Consider the following 25,291-nt stretch of genomic DNA (forward strand, 5'->3'; position numbering starts at 1 on the left):
AATGAAATTCTGATTAAGCAACATAATAGATAACATTGATTAGCGGATGAAACCCACATGGCAACATGGTAAATAACACCACAAAAATATTTACAGCACAATTTTGTGAGACCTTTTGTCTTGATTTAAGTATATAATTACTGTAGATAGTAGAAACTGCTGTGTTTGTTACAAGTGATCTCTAAATGTTAATTGGTTTATAATTAGGCAATCAGCAGAGTGATCTCTAAATGTTAATTGTTTTTTAATTAGGCAATTAGCAAACACCATATAAGTTCCTCTGTGCAATAAAAAGTTAATGATAACACTCAGAGCATCATAAACGGGTATTATTATCACCACAGAAAAGATATGCAATTACTAAACAACTCTGCAGCTTTAGCTTTGTTTTCATAATTGAAATGGAAAACAAACTGGTTTGTTTGTAGATTTGAAAGAGTCAACTCTTTCAATCTTGACAAACAAACTGCGTTTACTTATTTAAAATAAAGTATAATTTATTAATTTTAATTAAATCTACACAATTATAAAAATTGTATGGAAACTGTATTAGAAAATACCTGCAGTCATTTATAAAACAATCCCTAAATCAGAATTTGTTTGTAACTTGATAAAAGTTTTTAACAAACCGCAAGATTACATAGATCTTTTGAAGACTAACAATTATTTAGCTCAAGATATTTATAACAATAAATATGCTAATACAGGGTATTTTTTAACCATAAAACCTGGTTTGTGTGTGTGAGGGGGGAGGGGTAAGGAGTGTTATCTCGACCTCAAAGACCTTTTCTTCCCACAAGTGTCCCCAGTACCTATTAGTTAGATCTACATAAATTGCATGTTTTATGCTATTATTACCTGTTAGTGAACTAATTTCATTTATAATTATGTTTTTACTGATATCTTTTGTTTTACTTGTACATAAGGTTTTCCGTTGGAAGTGAAGTGAAATAAATAAATAATTTGTTCAAATTCCTTATCCTAATCATAATTTTATATGTTATTAGTTAATGTGTCAGGAATAAATGTATGTGGTTATAAATAGTATTTGAAAAATTAAAGCCTGAACAAAATGTCATGTAATCAGTGGGCATGTAATACAAGGCGGGAACAAGAATTTTTTTATACTGTAAATTGTTAGTAAAATATTATTTGTCACAACTTTTTGTCCTTTTCTTACACACAATAACAGCATGGAATTGATCAAAACATCCAGAGGTGTTTAAATTTTAATTAGTAGGAAACATTACTTTTGAATTTTTAAATCAGTTACCAAATGATGATAAACCCTGACTGGTGATGATGTTTCAATATAAAAACTGGTCTTAAACATAAAAAAAAACAGAAAAATCAAGTATTTTTATGTGAAGGAAAGTTCCCTTTCAGACAACCGGAGATTAATAAACATGGGTCAATAAAATTTTAAAATGATTAAACTCAATTTGTCATCCCAAAAAAAACTTTTCACATTATCTCAAAGCTCATGCTTGTTTGAGTGTGGACACAAACGTTTAACAATAATCAAAGCATACGCTTGTCTGAACATGAACACAAACATTTAACATTGTCTCAAAGCCCATGCTTGTTTGAGTGTGGGTACAAACTTTTAACATTGTTTCAAAGTCTACACTTGTATGAGCATGGACACAAACGTTGAACCTTGTCTCAAAGCCTACGCTTGTTGAGTACAATGTGACAACACAGTCCAAATAGCTTTCTGAAATCACGACAGAGTTTTCAATATTCTATTCCCACCCAAGCTACCTCTGTCAGACACCGAGGAAGTGAAAGACAAGTCTCTAAATAACAAATAAACTTGAACATTTCTTATTCCTCTCCGACAGTAAAACCAAATGTTTCACTGTTTTTATTTGAGAATATTAACAAGCCTCAATATGAAAACAACACCCATGGAGTGATTCCAAAAACATGATGGTTTCTATAAAATCCACAATACTGCTTCATGATAAACTATACACACAAAACATTACTGATAAAACATTTTAAACTGAAATACGAGGGTCGTCCATAAAGTAACCGCCGTTTGGGCGTGGCGCGATAAGTAGTGGGGGTAGCGCCGCCATTCTCACATCGGTGTGCGCAGCCGTTCAGTACGCTTCTAGCTGTGCAAGGGAGAGCATCGTGCGATCGCGCGTTCTCTTGTTACAACGTAAAAACATGAGCGCTATGATAGAAAATCCCGCCAAGTGTGAAGTACGTGGTGTAATAAGATTTCTGTGGTCGAAAAGTTACACAGCAGCTGAAATTCATCGTTAATTGAGTGCGGTGTATGGCCCAAACATTATGAGGGAAGGTGTAGTCCGTCAATGGGTTCGTTTTTTTAAAAATGGAAGACCGGAGTGGTAGGCCATCTCTCGTCAGTGATGACTTGGTGAACAAAGTGGATGAGAAAATTCACAAGAACCGTCGCTTCACAATCTCGGAACTTCCGATCATTTTCCTGAAACCTTTTACTGTGAAACCTTAAAATGGCTACGACGAGCGATTCAAAACAAGCTTCATGGTCTTCTGACATCTGGTGTTGTGTTTGTCCATGACAACGCCTGCCTTCATACAGCTCAAAGAACAACAGAACTTTTGGAAAAGTTCAAATGGGACGTTTTTGACCCACCCCCCCTACAGCTCGGACCTGGTTCCCAGTGATTTCTATCTTTTCCCGTACATGAAGCGGTGGCTTGCATCTTAAAGGTTTGAGAGTGATGAAGAGCTTCAAAACGCTGTGACAGGTTGGCTACGTTCTCAGGCGGCAGATTTTTTTAAAGACGGAATTTCAAAAACTGTTAAAAAATATGATAAGTGCTTGAATTTGTATGGTGAATATGTTGAAAAGTAGAGAAAAGCTGTAGTTTTAACATTTATATAATAAACTTTTTGTATCTCAACTGGTTTATTTTTTATTTCAAAACGGAGGTTACTTTGTGGACGACCCTCGTACAATGTGTTGACACGTTTGCATTTTTTAAATTTTTGTTTGACTTCATAGAATATAAATATTGTAATCATATATACACTTCTTGTACACATTCCATATTTTCTTAAATAACGATCCCCAAATCCCTAAACTCCCTTTCATTAAAAGATTGGTGAATTACACTTCATAGAAATTTGATAATAACTGTAGCAGCTTCAAGCCACATATGACACAGGTGCTGTACTGAATCATTTTGTTGTTTTGGGGGGGGGGGACCAGCCTGCAATTTCCAAGATAGTATTTTTAATATTTACATTTTTAAATTTGGGACTAAGCTGTTTTCTGTTGAAGAACAACATTTATTTAAACCAATGTAATCCAGTTAATATATAAACAATTTGAAGTAAGTTATTAAAAATTTAATATTTCCAACAAATGATACAATGTAGCTCAAGTTAAAAATTATCAGAAATCCTAATAAACATTGGGATATATGGTTGTGCCACAGTGTAAGGTGTAAGTCTTTGAGTCTGAGATAGTACAAATACAAATTCTGCTTGGATCAAAATGTTGATCTTTGGGAATTGAAGTCTTAATGTCTTAATTTCTTTTATTCTGATATCTCAAATGTGAAGTTAGGTATAATTGTACAAATAGAGTATGAAACACTGTAAAAATTGTAGAATATGTCCAATTCTTAGTGGCAGAAGTTGTATAGTTTAGTTAACAATGAATTGTTTTTAAAATTGCAAGGTTTTCATGTACCGTTCAAATTTCACGATAGTAGCTATACAAGAAATACCACTATTGTTTCAGTTGGGAATGTTTCTCTTCAATTCAGGTCCGTATTTGTTTATCTTTTTTATATATTAATGTGGTTGAATACACATCACATTTGACTTGCCTGTTGCGTCATTGATCACAGGCTAGGGCTGAATGGGCACTGTTATATAGTGACATCCACTGACGAAGCATGTGCCTTCCGCATTTTCATGCACTCATTGTGATTGAGACAAATCTTTGAATGTCTACAGTTTTAAAAGTACAAACAGAGCCGACTAAAATGTGTAATTCCAAAATGTAGTTTAGGGTTCATTACTTGAAAGGATTTAATTTCATCTTTGGTAAATAGTATTTTACTTGATTAACTAGGTTACTTTTATCTATACTATGGACATTAACCAAAACAAAACTTCTATTACTGATAGGGTATAGTCAACCATTCAACATGAATTAAGAAAAAAAATTGAAAGATTTATTTATTATTTATAATGGAGTAAATAACATTCTAAACTAGTGCCTACAATTTCAAATGTAGTGACTTTGACAGCATATACATTGGGCGAACTGGGTGAGCTTTCAAAACCAGACTTATAATTCGTTTAAACCCGCGGTTAAATTAACAAAAATAGTGTTTTGCCCAACATCTTATTGGCATGGAAGAAATTAATAACAATAAAGAAAATTTACATAAACACAATAAAAGACTCAATACTCTCGAAGAATATGAAACATTATAAACGTTTGAAACATCAAGACTCAAATTGTAATATTTAAAACGAGAAACTTCAGTTTAGTTCACATTGTATTTTTAACAATATCCTCGGACAGTATATCTTATCATCAGCTGATAAACCAATGACATGAACTTACCAGGAAGAGGAGACATACCGGCTGCAAACTTCAGCCTGTTTACTGTCCGCACTGTACATGCTGTAGGCCTACCGTCACATCTCCGTATGTCCTTATTTATTTTGTTATTGTTTGTATACTATGTAGTTTTTAAATTTTAAAACATTGAAAACCCCATACAGAGCGCTTTTTACTTTTTTTAACACTTGATGATGGTAAGATTGTTCTGAAGCATGTAGTGGACAGCTACAATATTTTGGAACTGATTGACAAGGTACAGCATATTTTTTAACAATCATCCCCATGAAAACTAAGTAAAGTACGGAATGGGTGAGGGGGGACAATCAGCTGATCACTTTTCTTTCCATTCTACACATCCCTGTTTCCCTACTTTACTACATTGATAGTGACCAGCGTTGAGTAGTAGATGCAAGAATATTGCATCTCTTAGAAACTAATTTAACTTTACCGAAAACCACCTGAATAAACAAAATTATTTCTTGTGTAATAACCAACCCATCACTATTTTGTATAAAAGTGAATTTATACTTGTGTATTCCTGTGTTAATGATTAAGAATTCAGGTCTATTTTTCTAACCTAATTTCCTTGCCTTGATCTACTAACAAGTTCTATAGTCTCCTAGTATTTAAGTTAACTATTTGGTTATTTCATTTCCTATGTTAAAGTGTACATACATGTAATAAGGAATTACCCTCTGTGCACAAGTACTGTATTCTAAATTTGCTGTATTATCTGTACTTGAGAGACCCAATTTTTGTGGAATTCTATGTCTAGGTAATTAATCAAATTAGTCTTTTTATATCTCTATTTAGTTGGTATATTAAACACATGCCATAAGCATGAATGTCATATTCACGTTCAGAACTTCAGAAAAATCAAACCACAGCTGTATAATATTTTGTTGCAGTTTTAATTAAATTTCATCCAAACAAAATTGTCTAAAACTTTTGAACAACAATATTCATAATAGCAAATGATGCAATTTGTTTAAGTGTGTATCTAATGGTATATAAATAGGAAAATTTGCATTACAATAGTGATTGTTTTAAATTTTGTACTAAAAATATAGTTTTTTAGTCAATACTTTCCATAGTCACAAGAAGAGATATTTTCGACAAAAAAGCTTTTCTAAAAATGCTATTGCTTTTGAAAACCAACATTTCATTCTTTTAAATCGTCACTATATCTTTTCTATACAACACATGGAGTAGAAATTGGGACCTATCCAATTCTGTAGTATGTCCTCCAGACGAAAAGATTAACTCCTTGTTTTGCTACCGAAACCTGATAAGATTTTGTAAAAGGTACGAAAACACTTTGTTACAAATATAATGCTTAAATGTTTGCATTGTGTCTGCAAATAAAAATGCTGTGTGTGTGTGTGTGTGTGTGTGTGTGTGTGTGTGTGTGTTTTAATGCTTTGGATTTGATTTCAAATCGAATGGACTGATTTAGAACAGGTCTGGAGGATAATGGACCAGCCTTAATGTCTGTTCCCAAATTAGCACATTCTTCAGACTATCTATTTATACATGGTAGAGACTGCAGGTAACATACTGTCAATCACTTCAGGCTTTTAGAGTGGGAATAACCACATCAATGCTATCTCTCTACTCTTGATTAAACACCACCTGGCTGTTATAATGCATAAAACAATGTTATCAACTTTTATGGTTTTATTTTTTGACACAGACCTACATGAGATGTCTCATTTTAATGATATAATTGATAAGAATCTAATTGCTTTTCAGTTTTAACGATACCGGTATTTAATTTTTTATTCAGATAAACAATTTTTAAGTTTTTTACTTTATCATTTAAATATGTAAAAATTGTACACTTTAAAATAAAAACTAAAACATGATTGGAAGCACATTAAATATGAGAAAACTTCCATGATCCTATGGTCAAGAATACGTACATAAAAGTGTTTGCAGTTTAACATTGTTCTTATAGAGCAAAACTCAACATCATTTTACGACAGCTTAAACACATTTTATTCATGTGAATTAAACTAAGTGATCCAATGAATGGATTTCATTACGTAAAAATATCAGGTACATTTGACATATTACGTAAAAATATCAGGTACATTTGACATATTACATGACTAGATGGTAACCACGTTGAAGTTAACAAACTTTAACTTTAAAATAGCAGGGTGGCCACTCAAAACCTCTTCAAATTCCCGGTTTTCCCGATGACGATGACGTTTTATCGCCACTAGCAGTATTTGCAAAGCTGTGGTGCTCTGGCATTTCGTCGCTAGCGATATGCGAGAACGTCGGTGACGATTTATCGCTATCACCTATTTTAAGTTCCTTAGTTTTTATCTCTGTGTCTTTCGGTGTGTCGACATAACATTGTGTATACCTAATAACTTTTCCTTCTGTGATGTTTAGAAAATACATGTATCCAATTCGGAAACACAAAGATAACAAATAAATACCAACACAGCGCTACCGTGGGGCAGACTGCAGTCCAGTATTGCGGGTCAGAGCTCTAGCGGTGGACGAACGTACGATGGTACGAGACAATGATTTCGCCGGTACACACGGTCGGTTCAGTACAATCAACAAATACTTTCATCTGAACTCTACTTAATTAATTTATCTCTTGTGGGGAAGGGGGAAGTCTAAGAATATCACGTTACTTCAAAGGAATTTGCAGAGATGCAGTGAAATGAATGTATTTAAAATTCAAAGTCATTTTTTAGATTACAGTCAAGAACTACGAAACAACAAGACATAAACATCCTCATGCACGTTGGTCTATTTGGTTTGAACAGTTCGAATCGTCTGAAGGATCGTCACGTGTACGTAGAAGTCGTTTCAGTAAATAGTTGACCGAAGAACTGGCGAGATTTCCAGCCGTCGTCCAACCAATGCCGCTCTGACGACGAAAAATGATGAGCGTGGCTGGCCGTCTGCTGTTTGTAGACTGGCAATATTAAGTTGCGTGTACACTGGCAAGTTAAGTTGCGAGAGAATTTGCACAACTACTGTAGCTTAATGTGAAAAATGTAAGCAATTTTACTCACGAGAACTGTCACAAGTACTTGCTACAACTGTATTGCTGGTTGTTCCGGGAGTCAAGACGAAGTCTCTTCACACACGACAGTGATGTCTCGGCAATGTTTATAATTGAAATTTTAATAGCCGATACTGTTCTCCAGTTCTTGTAACCAACTGTCCGGTACTGATTGCGGTAGCGCTCGCGAGAGCTCTTGCGCCCGTTTAGACTAGCGAGTTTAATTGGATACAAAACTTGTGCCATTTTTGCCGTGTAAACGCCTTTCAGTCGAAATTTGGACGTGACATCACTTCCTTTGTTTTAACCAATGTAATTTGATGGCAATCGGAACGTGTGTGAGGAGCAAACGTTCTTAGACCAACCTAGGCAACGACCGCAATACGAGCGGTTAGCAGTGAGCGCTAGATTGGGCGGGGACTTAACATTTAATGTTTGTGTTGTACATATGGGGAACACCTGACACTAGCCATGGCATACGTGAGCATCAGGGCAGTACCACACGATGGCGCTTGTCCGCCGCCGATTCTAAACATTAAATGTTTCTCCTGCCGCTCAACCCTCAGAACAGTCTGTCATTGCTGTGCAACAAGACGCAAACGCCCCCTTCTCGACGTTACTTGTTATAACTAACCCACTAATTTCTTCTCCAAAAGGTATCTTATTAAGCGCTTTATCCAATTGACATTCTGGTCTAACAAAAACCCGGACTGCACCTCTTATCAAACCGTCAAACATTATATTATTCGACGAACCGAACTCTGAAGCCTGTTTATAACACTGCACATTTTAGGTCTGTGCTATTAATCTAACCACACGTCTTTCCAAAACACTATTTTATGTAAAGAATAAGAGTTGTACAACTTCGTCCGGAGATTCCACTTCGGCGACTGAGTAATACTTAAGTACAAAAAACCCGTTTGTAACGCGGTTACTACCGCTCTGCCGCGTTACCGCTTAGAGCGTCTCACTCATTTAGTGCCGAATTCAGAAATGATCGGTCGGCCGATTTTAATCGTCCCATGCATTGTTAAGTTTGTTTTTTATTGGGGTGGGGGAGGCTTGCCATGGCACAGGAGTAGAACTAACCAAGATAAACTCACTACACTAGTGGAGGTAACCTTAGATCAATCGGCGTCAAATATAGCTCACGAACATGTCGATCTTCATTCACATGTCACGAGCCACGTCGCGTAAAATACAATGTTTCGTGATTAATCAGTTCTTGATTCAAGAAGCTGTCAAATTATGTCTTGATTTTATGAGTTCAAGGAGACGGAAAAATTATTTTTGAAATTTTCCTGGTTTTGAGAAAAATTTCCGGCTTATTCCCGGTTTTCCCGGTCGGGTGGCCACCCTGAATAGTTTTTTGTCTCACAGCTTTTTTGGTTGAAGTAACTTTCCAAACATTAAAAGCTGTATTGCCTCACCAATTTTGTTGGACTGTGCAACAGTTGTTTTCTTTAGGTTGACTAACATGAACACACAATCCTACTTCACCACTTTATAGTACAAGTTTGGTTTTTTATAGCTACAATTCATGTCATTTAAAATCTTCAGTTTTTCTCTATTAAGAAAATATAAAAATATCGTTAATACAAACTACCAAAACCTTTTTTTGTTAATAAAATTCCACCATTTAAAAATTTTGTCTGAGTTAGTTCAGAATGGAAGGTTTGTGCCATATTTAAAGTAAACTACTTAAATTGGTTTAAAAATTACCTACAGAATTTAAACACTCAGATACGCACAAGCACAAAAGTTTTCATTTCCTCTTCTTCATCCCTATTCAATACTTATCAGATAGAGCCTAGTACTAATGCAAGTTATTTTTTTATTTTTTTGTTGTCTGCTCTCATTTTTGAATTTTTTATTAACTATATATACTACTGCTGGTTGTAGTAGTTTTATAATTTCTTGACAAGACCTATTGTAATTTTTGTAATTGCTTAATGGTCAATAAATATCGATCTATCTATCTATCTATCTACTTATTATGTATCAATCTGTACCAAAAATGTATACAGGGTGTTTAAAAACTCTCCGGGAATACTTTGGGAATTTTTTCTGCAAGTCAATAAAACCAAAAAATTTAACATTAACATGGGTCAGAAATAATTACATTATCATGTGTCGATTTGTATTTTTTTAGATTTTAATTTTAGTTCAGAAATCAGTAAAATATAAATAACTCAAATTTGGCACAATTATTATTTTTGACGTATGAAATCAAAGAGAAAAACTAATATTGTATTATCATATCATGTTTCAAGATGACATACAGTTGAACTTTTAAAGCTTGATACTGTAAAAACTAATCAGATTATTAAAAAATTGAAAGAATAATAAAAGTTGCTAAATTTTATTACACACATTTTGACACCCAAAACATAAAAATCAGTCAAAAAAATAATGAAGATGAATACTTTTAACTATCGTAATGAATTTTAAATTTTCATTTTTTAAAACTATTAAGGGCAGTCCGACCTCCATAAGAACATAATGTTAACTTGGGAACCTATATCTCTGTAATGGTTATAGATAGAGTCCCTGATTTTTATTTTACTTATTAAATAGCTTATAATCTAGGTCTTATCATGAGGTTTTTAAATTTGAAAAAAAAATTAAAAAGTTATAATTTTTTTATAATTTATTGTTTTTAACTAACTTTTTTATAAGTAAAAATGTTTTACTGTGCCTCATTGACAAGAGATATTTATAAATTCCCATTGAGGGGGGAACTAGGCAATAGTAAGTAGAATACTGTATAAAAAAATTTGACTGGGGTAGGCCTAGTAGTTTTTGAGTTATAGGGCCCCAAAGTTAAAAAATAACAAGTTTCGGCAAATCAAGAAAAAGCAAGAAGGTAGCATATTTTGGACTCATACATTGGTTTAATGATGGCACTGCACTGTAGGAAGGGTTGTCTGGATCCTCTGCTTCTTGATACAGATCCTCCAGCTTCCTTTTGGCTAAAGTCCTTGATTGCCTGATTTTTTTTTCAATGTCGGTAGCCGCTTTATCTGCTTTGCGAATCATCCGCTGGGTGTCGAGACGTTTTAAAGCTAACCGCATATTCAGTCCCTGGTTCTAGCCCAATGTGCTCTAAAACTTTCACTTTGGAGCTGTACCCATCATTGAATGATAGGACTGCCTCATAGACACCTAGCCTAAGAGCAACCTAGTGTAACAAAGGTGCGTTTTAGGGAAGCCGAGCCCAAATGACATTATTCATAGAACTCATTAGGATTTTGAGATTTTCCTTTGAGACATTTTCTGAGTAGTTCTAGGCTGCACAAAGATTTAAAAATAGGTTTGATTGCTTTCATTAGAACAGGTGAGAGGTGAAAATGCTGGCTGTGGTCATATTTAGTTTTTTCTTTGGCGGCTTTGTTATACTTACACCATGTGTCTTCGGTGTCTGGGCATAAAATATGTAAAGGCGTATCGTTAGTAGACTGAACATGACAGTTACAACGCCCAAACTGCTCGCCTCATGGCTTCCACGCTTGTGTGTATTCCTACGGATGGCTAGTCCATAGTATATTTGGATTTGTTGGATCGCCTTCCCTGTTAGCCTACCTTTCCCAGAAAAGAGATTTTCCGTCAGAAAGCTTCAAGCCTTTATTTTTCATGATAAAGTCCCTTATTCTTGTCCCCATCCTCTTCTGGACGTGTCCTACACATTCCAACTTCTGAATGGACACATCTGGGCCATATGGTGCTTCTGCCACAACTGCTGCATAGCCATTGGAGTCACCATCTCCAAGGTACTCCACATAGCGAACACCGTATTTAGTCTCGGATCTTTTGAACATTGCAGTCGCACCTTCAGCTTCCATACCTCCACTGCTACCTACATAATTTGCCTTGCATATTTCTAAGTGTTGGTTGCTTGTTCTCTGAGGGCAGTTACAGTATTTTGACATTGAATAAATATCTATTACTTTTCCGTATCTGCTGAAGTAATTGTGACAACGCCATTTAGCGAGGGTGTGGCCTCGCTTTTGCCAGCTTCCGTCAACGCAACACATAAGTCATTAGAATTTCCATTTTCAATAACTGCTTCTGTCACTGCTCTCTTCATAGAGTTTTCACACACACTTTCTACATGGCTGGACAAAAAACTGTTCATGTTGATTGAACTTGCTGGGCGGAGCGGGTAAATTCATCATGCCGCAAAGAGTTTGGGCAGCAGTATAGCCCTTTCCTATTACACGCAAGGCCGTATACTAACCTTAGGTTCAAGTCATAGTAGCATTGTGAACTTTTGCTTGGTGCCTCAATAGGCCTAGGCCTAATATCTGTCTGCTTTGGGACAGTTGTCAAAAGCTTTTGTCATGCCACAGCTACAGGAGACGGAAATTTGTACTGCGAGCCCTGCTAATGGTTTTCGACTAAATGATAGGTTGCCATGACAAACCCTACACACTGCAAACATCTTTCAAAACTGATTCTAGCTGTACAATGTTTACTATGTCATACTGTAAGGTATCAGTTGTTGAATTATCATAGCAGGCTAGGTTAGGGCTCAATTTTCTCATTGGATGTGGAAACAACTTTGGGTGTTCTAGGCCTATCCTCTTCATTACCTGAAGTTACTACTGTTTTCTTGCTACGAAACAACAGTCTTCTTCTTGTAACATAGTTTCTTAGTTCCTACTCTCTTCTTTATTACCCATTTTAATCTACATTCAATTACAATATAAACTCCTTTACAAATAAAAACAACAGGGAAACTTGCAAATCACAAAACACAGTATTCTCAAAACTTCACAATAACCTCCAACATAAAATAATAACAACAGATGACATCTGTCATATTGCTGACAGTGTGTGTGATATCAGCTAAATACCAGACTAAAAGCAAAACAGTACCAACATAACAAAACCAATTAATATCTATTTTATAGATTGTTGTTTTACTATAAGGAGTGGTGCTCAACGCCAAACAACAGTTGCAAGCCTTTATATATATATTTTTTATATAAGGTTAATATTATAGTAATAAGGTATATTTATATACCATTTTAAAGAGAAAATTCTAAAGAATATTAATAAATAAAAAACCAAAATTCCCCAAAAAAAAATTTTTTTTCATGTCAGACTGCCCTTAAGTGCATTACAACACTGGAGTCTAGATTTATTAATAAATTTTTATGATATAGTGTCAAATTTTTATTATTTAAATTTAGCAACTTTGGTTACTCTTTCCACGTTTTCATTATCTTATTAGTTGTTATCGTATTAATCTTTACAAGCTTCAATCGTCCACCATCTTGAAACGTGATATGATAATATAATACTAATTTTCACTATATTTAACACTGTAAAAACAATAATTGTGCTAAATTTGTTATCTTTACTGGTTTCTGAAATACAAAATCTAATCTCAAAAACACACACAGACATAGCAGGTAAACTAACCGTTTCTGACAAATGCTTTACATATAACATTTTTTGTTTGAAACAATAAAAACACCTAATACACATTCTCAAGGGTAAGATTAATCCTTATTTATTTTCCAGGATGTAGTGGCGAGTGTTAGGTTCACTGCAAAAAGTAATTTTCCTGATAGAAATTCATAATAAATAGAATATAAATATGTATTGCAGTGTCCTTGCATTATAGCTCGTACTGAACATTGTGGAATAAATGCTATAAAAGAATACAATCAACGATGATAAACGAAGATTAAATAACCAGTCAGGCGCTGCGCAATAAAATTTGTATGCGTGCTGTATAACAAATTGGCCACCTGCCTAGATCCACTTGTGAAGTCACCAACAACAACAATCAACCTTCTGGAACTATGAGTTTGTGTTTCAATAATATCCTGCAACTCGAACAATCCATTTAATGTTATGGGGTAAACTGCAATAATAGTTAATATAACTCAAAATATTTAATTATATTTCATGTCACTGCACCAAAAGTATTTTCTTTCCGTACAACTTGTGAAGTAATTAAACTTTCCCAGTCAAAAATTAGAGAGAGACAGCTGAACAATTTGTTGTGCTGTTCTGATTATTTAGTTTTGTGCACTGCATACTTAGTTTTGGGATACATAGTTCAAAAACCTTAAGTATCGTCGATCAAGAAATAGATAAAAGAAATTCTTTATATTGATCCACTTAGTTGATAAAGGTAGCAAATTATAGGTATTTCCTTCTGAATAATAACTGAATTCAAGATTTTAAAATATGTTTCTTATTTTAATTGGTTCCAAACTGAAGATTATTACGGATTATATTAGTATAATACTGTTATATATAAAAAAAGAAATTTTACATCACATTATAAAACCAATAACTTATCTTTTCAACTTGATGTTATTTGAAGGCACATTTTCTAAAGCATTGAAATGCACTAAATTAGTGTTGTTTACAAAAAGGACAAAAAAGCAGATCCTCTAATTAACATCCTATTTATTTACTACTCATATTTAGTGATGTTGTTTTAATATTGTTTAAAGATCAGCTGTATGATCATTTTTCTCAAAATAATCTTTTATGCAAAGAGCAGTATGGGTTTCTTAAGAAGTTATATACTATAAAAACAACAGAAAAAATAATAGCTTATATTTTACAAAATTTTTATAAAATCATTTTACATCTGTAATAATAGATTTAAATACAACCTTTGATTGTATTAATCATGAATTATTGCTACAATAACTTAGTAATTATGGTATAATTAATAAAGAACCACAGTTGTTATCATTTACCTCAAACCACCTTATTTGTCTGACAGGAAACAAATGGTTGTCTATGGAAAAACCAAATCAAATTTTAGTTCAAGTTAACAATTTTACTACTTTGAATCTACTTTTAATACCGTATTGTATGCAGATAATACAATATTTTAAATTTCAATATAGACATAAGAATTCTAAAAGTTGAAGGATAACTGTCTATGAAAATTGCTTTAGAATGGTTTGATGCAAATAGTCTAGTAGTAAATCATAGTAAAACTGAACACATAACATTTTCTCTTAAAACTTCCACCAAAAGTAGTTAAACTACTGGGTGTAAATCTAGACAATACATTAAGCTGGGATTATCATCATGTAAATTATTAATGTACAAAATTAAGAGTTATCTATTTATTGTGTAAACTAAAATATTGTGTTAGTCAAGAAATTGTGATTGTTGCGTATTACGCTTTTTCCACTCTCATGTAAGATATAATGTAACACTCTGGGGAAACAGCAAAAACTCAAAAGAAGTATTCATATGGCATAAAAAAGGCTCTGAGAATCATAAAAAAATGTTTCTAAGCATGAATTATGTGTGCCGTTATATAATTTAAATTACGACATTCCCACGCCTGCATATTTATTGCTTGTTACTCCAAGTAAAAGAAAATTTGAAAAGCTTTATAAATAAACAAGATTTTCATAGCCATCGCACAAGAAATAAATACATGTAAGACCTGCCCTCAAGAATTAAGCTATTTAACAAGTTACCAGAAAGAGCATGGGATGTTTCATTCGGTTACCATGGAAAAATGGCTGAAGACAAGACAGTAATTTATTCTGTTCATGAATACCTAACCTGTTATATTAGCTCATTAATGTTTTAAACCTGTTTTAACTTAATTATAATTATTGTATTTATTTATTTTAGTAGGCCTACATTATAAGATAGTTTTCTTGTATCACACAAGTGAATTGGTTTGGAAATAGGCTTTTAATTTTATTGTGTGTATACTTACACAGTAGCATAGTTTGAATTTGTCTATTGCATAATCTGTAATTTTGCTTCAATAAAAACATCTTCAATCTTCAATCTTTTTGAGTCTGAAAATGCATTTAGGTTTTGAGAAATTCAAAAGAGGTTGTTACCATTTAGTGGCAGCATTTTTTTAAACTGTTGCAGTATTTGAAATATACATAAAATTAAAGTTTTTTCCCTACTAAGTATGGAATTGCTCTAAGTTTTAGAGAATTACAAATTTATGTGTATTACAGCCTAAAATTATAAAAATACTCCCAGTGTCTTTTGATTGGTATGTAAAACCATTCTGTAATGAAATCAAAATGAACATGTATCATTTCACTAAGCACATAATTTTAGTCTCAAGTATAGGCCTACATTTTAACAGACAACTACGCTGATTTTAATAATTCAAAGAACAAAAAGTGAGAAAATTTTACCACTTTAAAAATTACTCAATAATGCTTAATACTTTATCTTGTGTAACCAAGCAAGATATTGGAGGTTGCTTGTATTTTTTTTTTTAATTTTTGTACACTAATATGGGGAAAACTGAACAATAAAACACAATTTCTGATAATTTTGTACAGGCAGGAAGTGTCTATCAGTTTTTGATAACTCTTATCAAGAAAATAATTTTAAATTGAATGCAACAAAGGTCAACGTTTTTATAAGAGCATTAACAATATTAAACCAAGAATTCACAACCAATATCTTGACTTTGTAAAGTCAACTGGCACTTAATCAATATCATTAAAGAGGCATTCCATAAAGAGTAATCTATTACATACTGAAGTTACCTGATATCATATTGATTGTATATAAATTATTAATTACTATATGAAATCAATATAATATTATTTTATGACCATGAATAATAATTTTGTGTTTGATAGGCTTTCAGTACTTAATGATAGTTTAATTTTATGATCCAATTTATAATTTTCATTTATTTGCAAATTTTCAGCGTTTGAGATGAATATATAAACTGATGGATGAAATAAAGTTATAATAAAACTTAAACGGATTAGGAATTTGACATTTTTTTATACTTTCATTCACCTTCACTCTTGATCAGACAATTGCAAAAAAGCTGCAATTGCAGGCATTTTTTTTTATTTAAATCATTTAAAAGTCATTCAAAGTATTTAGTGATTTAGTGCTAGACTATTTGCATCAAACCGTTCTAAAGCAATTTTCATAGAACGTTCTCCTTCAACTCTTAGAATTCTTGTGCCTATATCAAAATTTAAAAGAGTAGTATTAACTGCATACAATGCGGTAAAAATCATTATTAAAGTATGATGTGTACATTGATATAAAGTATCTTGTTCACTACATTAAAGGACAAATTTACATCTAATTCATATTTTTAAAATTTCAAATTAGTACTGTAATTATGTTAAAACAGAAAATAAAAAAGTAATGAAAAGAAATGTTTGCATTAAAAATATACATTTGTACTTAAACATATACAAACTTTTCAATATTGATAACTTTTTAGTATTACACCATATTGAATGGAATTAAATGTGTATATTTTTATATGAACTTAGTAATGACAAATATCAACAAATATTTTATTTTAAGAAATAAAATAGTTTATCAAAATAAATATTCTTTAAATTAAGTTTAACTCATTCAAAATGTAAGTTTCAAATTTTGATTTTAGTTATGAAATTGCTTTGAATCTTAATCCCTTAATGTCTTTATTAAAATGACAAAAACGACCAAAAATGTGCTTTTTATTGGCCATTTTAAATTTCTTTTAATACAAAATCATTTGTATGTCCGAAGAAAATCATTAATTTTTTATTTAACTCAAAATGTATACTATTAAGTGCTTTTCCTTTTGAGAATTATACATGGTCCACCCTTGGTTCTCTAATTATAAATCAATAGAACCTTGCTTAAAGATTCAGTATCTGACTTTTGAAATTTGCTTCATTATTCTTGAAATTATTAACCAATTAACGGTTTTTGCCGAGTTAGTTCGTTACTCATTTATGACTAAAACAGAACCGCTGTCTAGTTAATACGATATGCAACAATGATCCCATTTTATTTTGATCTGTAATGGAAACAGATCAAAATTTAACAGATCAAATTTATCAAAATTGTTTTACTAGTGGGAAAACAGCAAAAAATTAACAGTACGTAGTTTACTAATTTGCCACTAGGTGATGGTGTGCTGACTGACCTACATTGAGATGTGTAGTTCGCTCAAAGGTTAACGTGCATAGGGAATTATGTTACCAGTGCAATTAAACTGCAATATAGACTTATGCACAACTCTTTGCTTCAAAGTTTCTCATACAGAAAAATACTACTAAAACCGGCATTCACAAATGAATGAGTGGAAAAGTGTTGTCCCTGGATTTTAATTAATTTAATAGAATTATGTCAAATTTAATGAAAAAATCAATCAAAAAGGTATCTTCAAATTTTTAGCAAGAAAAAATATTTTGAGATTAAAATTGACCAATAAATAAAAAATAAGCACTTTTTGTTCATTTTTGTCACTTTAATAAGCCATTAAGGGTTTGAGAATCAAAAGCAATTTCATAAATTACCTTAATAATATTATTCTGCCCCAAAATAAACTACAATAAGATATATTTTTAATACTTTTTTAGACACCTAGCAGATCTCATTGTTTCATAAACCCTGTTACAATTGAAATACTTTGAAAGTTCCTAAAGCATATTATATTTATCACTAATGTGACCTGTACTGACAGGTTACCAAAACATTTATATAACAATGTTTTCAGCACATTACCAAACAAAAATAAAAAGACAACATTACATTTTTCTAAAAACACAGTTTTTAATTGAAGCGTCAGATTATGAATCTGTGTATGACGCTAACAAGTCCCCTGTCCTTGATACAGTCACAAACATCTGTTGGTGTCTTTCTTGTATGGAACATTCGCTCTAAATTTAACACTCCGATCATTAGTTGTCGCGATCGCAACATCGAGATCGCGACATCGAGATTTGTGTCTGAGGCGTTTAGTATTTGCGACCACGACGGGGTAGACCGTTGTTTACAATGAGGTCATTAAAAGAAATTATTTTCATCTAAAATAGGTATGCATCTTTTTAAATAGCTGATTACAAGCTTTCTGCCACACACTGTTCTCTAGATGCTTGCCGTACTTAGCTAGATTGTATGCCTTACAGAAAATCAGTGACACCTATTCATCGGATCACCTGCTATTGTTGTTCTCAATGTGCTGTATATATTTTCTAAAAGTAAATTTAATTGTGTACAAAATTAAAATGTTAGACAAGTGAATTTTTGTAGAGGGGATGCAAACTTATGAAATTTTAAAAATTTGAACAATTTTTATATGGTTCCAGAAGCTCACAATACACAAAATACAAAGTAAGAAATCAAAATATTTTGTATTTTAATGGTCATTTATTTGTGAGTAAAATTAAATATGGTTTTATTAGTATATATGCTACCTGCATTATTAAAACTAAAACCTTACAAATTCCCACAACACGGTTTAACTTCATCTACAGCAAGGAAATAGATATGAAAGACTTTTCATCGATGAAGCACTCATGTTAAATGCTGGAGAGATCCTGTTCGCAGCCAACCTCGCTAAAGTGCCTGAAGTGATGCTCATTGGGGACACTAATCAAATTCCATACATAAACAGAACAACAGAACCCGAGTCAGTCTGAATTGATTTGCGAAACAGCTTTATTTCAAATAACACTAAAGAAGGAAGTAGTCAAAGTACTTGGAGTCTACAGACCACCAAGTGCAAACCTGAACAACGCAATTGACATTTTACTTGACCAACTTGAAGGAGCACTGCAAACGAAAACTAAAACAATCCTAATGGGAGACGTAAATGTTGACAACCTTGTGGCAAACAGTGACAACAGCAAGCTCGAAGAACTCCTGTCCTCCTTTGACATAATCAGAGAGAGTCTACCACCTACACGAATCACTGCTGAATCCGCAAAATCTATTGACTGGATCTGTACAAACATAAGACACACAACTAATCCAAACACCAGTAATACCATCGGGACTCTCTGATCACACGGCGCAAAAAATTACAGTTCAAACAGAGAGAAACCATCTCCCACTGGAAAATGAGAAGAAGAGAATATTCAACAAAAAGTCTACAGATCGATTCAAATCAAGCCTACAGTGCCAAAACTGAGATAACGTACTCTTAACAGCCGACGCCAACCAGGCCTACAATAGTTTTCATGAAATCCTACAAGTAACACTGAATAATACCTGCCCACTAACAACAACAAGAAGAAGACCACTTAACAAGAGAACTCATTGGAATGACGAGTGCACAAGGCTGAAAAATGCCTTGCTCTTTCCAGTGCATCCAAGCACTGGAAAGAGAACAATGTACAGGGAGAGCTGAGGACAAGATCGAGACAGCAGCAAGGAAAAAAGAGTATGACCTAAGACTCAAGCTCCTCAAACGAGAGCAAACAGCTGCTCACAAAGAACAGGCTGACAACAAGCCTAAAGCTCTGTGGCAAATTATAAATAATGAGCGAAACGCAAAACCTAACACAACCAGAGAATGGAAACTACAACTCGACAATGGAACAACCCAACAGACATTGCAAACTGCTTCAATAACTTTTTTGCCACAGTAGCGGAAAGAACACTCCAAACCCACCATAACAGGCTTAACACCCCACAAAACGAAGACCCATTGCCAGAAGTAAATTATGAATTTCAATTTCGACCAGTAACCCACAATGACATAAAAAATGCCATTAACTCCCTGAAGCCAAAAACTTCCTCGGGTACAGATGAAATATCAGCAAAACTGACAAAAATCTGTGTAGAAGAATTAACCATCCCTCTGGCAGATATGACAAACAAATCCCTCCAACAAGGAATTTTCCCAGATCTACTAAAAACCGCTAAAGTCTATCAAAAATAAAAAAATGGCGAAACTACCAACACTAGCAGCTACAGACCCATCTCACTTATCCCGACTTTCTCTAAAATAATAGAAAAGGTAGTCCTCGACAGGCTACTCCTCCACCTGGAAGAGAATAACCTTCTCACAGGCCAACAACACGGTTTCCTAAAAGGGAGGTCAACCGCTACTGCCCTGATACAACTTGTAGAACATGTAATCGACGAACTAGAAGAGGGCAACACTGTAACAAGTTTTTTCTTGGATTTCAGTAAAGCCTTTGACTGTCTCAGTCATAACAGACTACTCACAAAGTTAAACACCCTTGGAGTGACTGGGACAGAGGCTAAGTGGTTCTACAGCTATCTATATGACAGGAAACAGCTTGTGGAGATACAATACACAGAAAATAGCATCAAACAAAAAATCAAATCTGAACCCACCACTGCGCAACGAGGAGTCCCACAAGGTTCAGTCCTGGGCCCTGTACTGTACCTCCTCTTCACTAACGACCTTCCTGGCTGTTTGGAGGACAACTGCCATACAGTAATGTACGCGACGACACAGTGCTCACACTGGCCAATAGATCAGCAGAAACACTCACCAGAAACATACACACCACCCTCAACACTACTAGACTATATTGCACTACAAACGAACTAGTCCTGAACGAAAAGAAAACAGTCCAGCTAAATTTTACCACAAAAAATAAGAACAACACCAACATAGCATTACCGGGCATAGAATCCAAAAATAACACCAAACACTTTGGGGTAATTATAGACTCCAACCTGGCCTGGACAGCCCACATAGATCACCTCTGCAAGAAGCTCGCCTCCAGCACCTATGTCATAAGGAGGTTAAAACAAATAATTAGCCTGGAAACAGCAAAAACAGCATATTTTTCTTTATTTGAATCCCACCTCAGGTATGGCATAGCAACCTGGGGGGGAACAAGTAATGCCAACATGGAAAGGCTCTTAATACAACAAAAAAGAGCAATAAGGTGTCTTGCAGGCATTGCCCCACAAGAAAGCTGTCGAGATGCCTTTAAGGAACTCAAGATCCTCACAGTTGTGTCACTCCATATTCGAGAAGTTGTCCTACATGCAGTCACCACAGCACAGACCAGACACAGGGACATACACCGCCACAACACTAGACATGCTGCGAACTTCACGCTACCACCTCACCACCTCAGTCTATATGGGAAGAAGCCATCCTATAAAGGTGCAGCCTATTTCAACCATCTGCCAGAACATCTCAAGAAAGAACCAATCAAGAGGCTCAAGAATCAACTAACCATATGGCTGCAAGAAAATCCTTACTACACAGAAAAAGAATTTTTTAACACCTGAACCTGTTTTTAAAACACTTTGTATTGACACAATGTACTGTTCTCTACGAATATGCCATTAAAGAATATTGTCTATTGTCTATTGTCTAACGCCAATAAGTGATAAAGTGAACGCTTGGAGGGTTAAAGATTTTGTCTTATTTTAAACATTTATGTCCATAGTATTTTGCTTTCTCTCTTATGAACACATGAACAAAAACATAAATGTACTGACTTTTTCTACCATATTCCAGAGGAAGCTTTGATATACAGGGCAAAAAACAGTAATCTGATACCTCTCAACTGTGACATGTTCGTTGCTTGTGCAAGCGTACCTTTAAAGTGGTTGTGGTTGTTTATGCATTGACGGATTTTGTTGAAAAAGATACTGCTGGAATCATTACAAATATTGCAAAATATTTAGCATTTTATAAATATTTTATCACTGATGCAAAACAGCTGATACCTTTCAATCTTTATTGCCCATGGCTTGTGCAATCATGTATCAAAATTAAATGTGCTGGCTTATGCGTTAACAGATTTCATTGAGAAAAGTACTGTTGGAATTATTATAAAAATTACAACATATCTGGTAACTTGTACATGTTTTATAACTATACTGTTTTTTTACTATTTCCAACAGGTGCCATTTTGTTAATATTAAAGCAAATTACACCATGTAGCGTTTTTAAAGCTACATTGGTTTATATTTTTTATTAAAACTTAAATTAAATGAAAATTTTGGGAACAAAATATTGGGATTTAATTTTAAATTAGATTGTGAAAAGTCAGGGTAAAAACGAACATGTAATCCTTTGGCAAGTTAGTACTGGTAGTTTTAAATTGTTACGGTTATTGTTCACCTTGTTTGATACAGCTGGACCAATGAGAGAACAACGCGGATGTCCAGCAGAGTTGATTAGAGGGGGGGAGTGTATAAGCGCCAACTCATAATTTTCGCCCTTCTTTTGGTTATTTTCGTGTATTAAGTTGATTACAGTGCGCCGTGTTTCTAATTTTTTTCCGCGAGGGATTTTGAGGTAAGCACCAAATTTATTGTAAGTTTTATTGAAATAGTCTTCCAGATCTGATATTAAATTAATTTTGTTGTCTTTTTTATAGGAAAAAATTAAATTCATAGAAACTACAGAGCAATCTGCATAATTAATTCTCAATGAACAATAGAGCAGAATAGAATCATACAAGTTACATTTGGTTCAAATTTGCAAGAAAAGTGAAGTAAACTTGAACTTTGTCAATAACTTTAATTGAAATTTGGAAATTTAGTAATTTAACTGGAACTGTTTTATTGTGAATTATTAATTGGTAATTCATTGAACTTTAATAATTGTTTGAGAAAGTTGTAATCTGAGTTGCAAAGACTAGTGAAAAGAGAAGTTTAAATTTTTATCTTTTTGATTGTGAGTGTACTTAGAAGTGAACATTTTTATTTTAGTTATTTCCAAGTGGTATTTGATTTTGATTTTAAAACTTTATTATTTTATTTTAGAAGAGAGCTCTACTTTTATTTTTATATATTTGACTAAAATTTTTATTTCTTGCCAAAGGAACTTTTAAATTTACTAAACGGTTTGTCAATTCTTTGTGGAAATAGAGTGATGAAAATTCTGAAACGTTGAACTTATTAATTTGCCAGTTTAAAATAAATCCATTGTTTTTATTTAGAACTGTGATTTTTTGTTTTGGACAAACCAGATAATATTTAATAGTTAACAATTTAGTAATAAATTGTACTGAATATTCACTCGGAGCTTACTAATAAAAAAATATTTTATATCGTCTTGGATGTCTCATTGATAATTTCAATATTAATATTCTGGAATATTTTTGTATACTAATTTTTTTTGTATGGAATGATAGTGCTATTAGATGCAGAAGTTTCTGACACCTTTTTGTGAACAACCATACATATAAGAAGTAAAGTAAAGATGTCTTATTTTACCAGGCGAAGTTAGAGCTAAGAAGCACTCTCTAACACTTAACCTGAGGACCAACACCTTAAAGATGACTTCTGAACCACCACCAATGGCCGTGCAGGCGGGCCGCTTGCAAGGACAGGATCGCTCAGCGATCACCCATCCGGTTTACCACCATAATGACGTCTAAAATTATTTTGCACTGTTATAGCTGAATCCAGTTTGAACAGTATTGAACCAAATAACGCACTGTGCTTTCTGTTGTGGAGTACACATTGTTGCTGAGTTGATTTATACTGCACTTCAAACACGCATTGACTGAACTGAGGAAACAGAGGACAAAAAACCACTGGTGCCATTGCAAGGTCAAGCTCTCCTGCCAATTGTAGAGGACTCGAACTTCGAGAGTTGATGAATCAAACTCCACAAACTAGAATAGTGTATATCACTTTGTACAGATTCTAAGACACATTTAAAATTAGAGAGCTTTTTTCAAACACCCTGTAAATAATGGTGGACATATTTGCCTATGTATTTTTTTTAGATACTTTCTGACAGCCAGGCTGCACTAAAGGCACTTGATACCTGTTTGTTTGATTCGAAAGCAGTCTGGAAATGCAATAATGCCCTGGCAGAGCAGGCTAAGAATAAAAGAGTAACACTTAGTTGGGTGCCGGGCCATGAGGACATTCATGGAAATGAAAAAGCAAATATCCTCGCCAAAAAGGCAGCGGAGCGGAGTCCATTATGGTGGGGCCAGAGTCAGGTTGCGGGATAGTTTTCTCCAACAGCAAAGAGCTCTTGTAAAATATTGGGAAAAGAGGATAAGAAATTTTAATTGGAGTAGGGCCTGAGGATTAAGACAATCTAAAATGTTTATCTCTCCTTATGCTAAGGGGTGGGCATCTCTCCTAGATCAGAGTAAGGAGGATATAAGAATGATATTAGGGATGTTGACAGGACACCCCCTTAAGAAACACCTGGGGCCTTAGCCAAAGGGTGGGCCTTAGCCAGATTGATGAATGAAGACTCTGCGGAGAAGAGGAGGAATCAGTGGAGCATATTTGGCTAAACTGTCCTGCCTTATCAACAATTCAGAAAAGATTCCTGGGGGCATATCTCCTCAGCCCCAAGGACATCAGAGAACAGGAGCCCTCAAATCTGATCGGCTTCTGCAAAAGTTTCAGATTCTGAGGACACAAATATAAGTAAGAGAGGCGCAAAGGTCCTTTTAGAACTAAGTGCAGAGACAATTCGTCTCTTTCTCAGGATAAAAAAATTGTATTTTTTTATAACACTTTATAACTTAAAATCTATGCCTACCTCTCTTTCCAATAGGTGTTCGAGTAGGCGTTATTGTCACACCGTTGCGGGACGGCATCTCGTTCAATAACACCTGCTCTTCCGCAACCCCACTTCCTCTATGCCCAATACTGCCTGTCGAACTCATTCTGAAACAACATAGCCTATTAGTGTAAATTTGAATAAAATCATTTGTGATTACGATCTAGAAGGTTCAACACGTCATGAAGGAAACAGGATTTTTGTGGACATTTGCCATAATTCAGTGATACAAAAAATCAGTAACACTATGTTTCAAGATCTGCAATCTGATCTCTTCTTAATGTAAATAACTAACCTAACACATAATTACAAACTGTGTTAAAATAAACAAATCATATTAGAGCGTTGTGACATGCCTAAGTCAGGAATCACGACCACCACATTTTGTGTCAACTCCACTAACTCTAAAATATGCACT

At 33.9% G+C, this 25,291-nt stretch overlaps 1 protein-coding gene across 1 annotated transcript in view; it reads right to left on the reverse strand.

The window, feature by feature from the left end:
- Positions 1-25,291, reverse strand: part of LOC124359017 (equilibrative nucleoside transporter 1) — a 94,502-nt gene that overhangs the window by 64,751 nt on the left and 4,460 nt on the right. Inside the window, exon 2 of the mRNA XM_046811356.1 lies at positions 24,853-24,980. Within this exon, the coding sequence (XP_046667312.1) occupies positions 24,853-24,979 (127 nt within the window). The 5' untranslated portion in view covers position 24,980. The remainder of the gene's footprint in view (positions 1-24,852; positions 24,981-25,291) is intronic.

The sequence above is a fragment of the Homalodisca vitripennis genome, chromosome 4 (genome assembly GCF_021130785.1).
Source record: "Homalodisca vitripennis isolate AUS2020 chromosome 4, UT_GWSS_2.1, whole genome shotgun sequence".
In the NCBI taxonomy this organism is placed as follows: Eukaryota; Metazoa; Arthropoda; class Insecta; order Hemiptera; family Cicadellidae; genus Homalodisca; species Homalodisca vitripennis.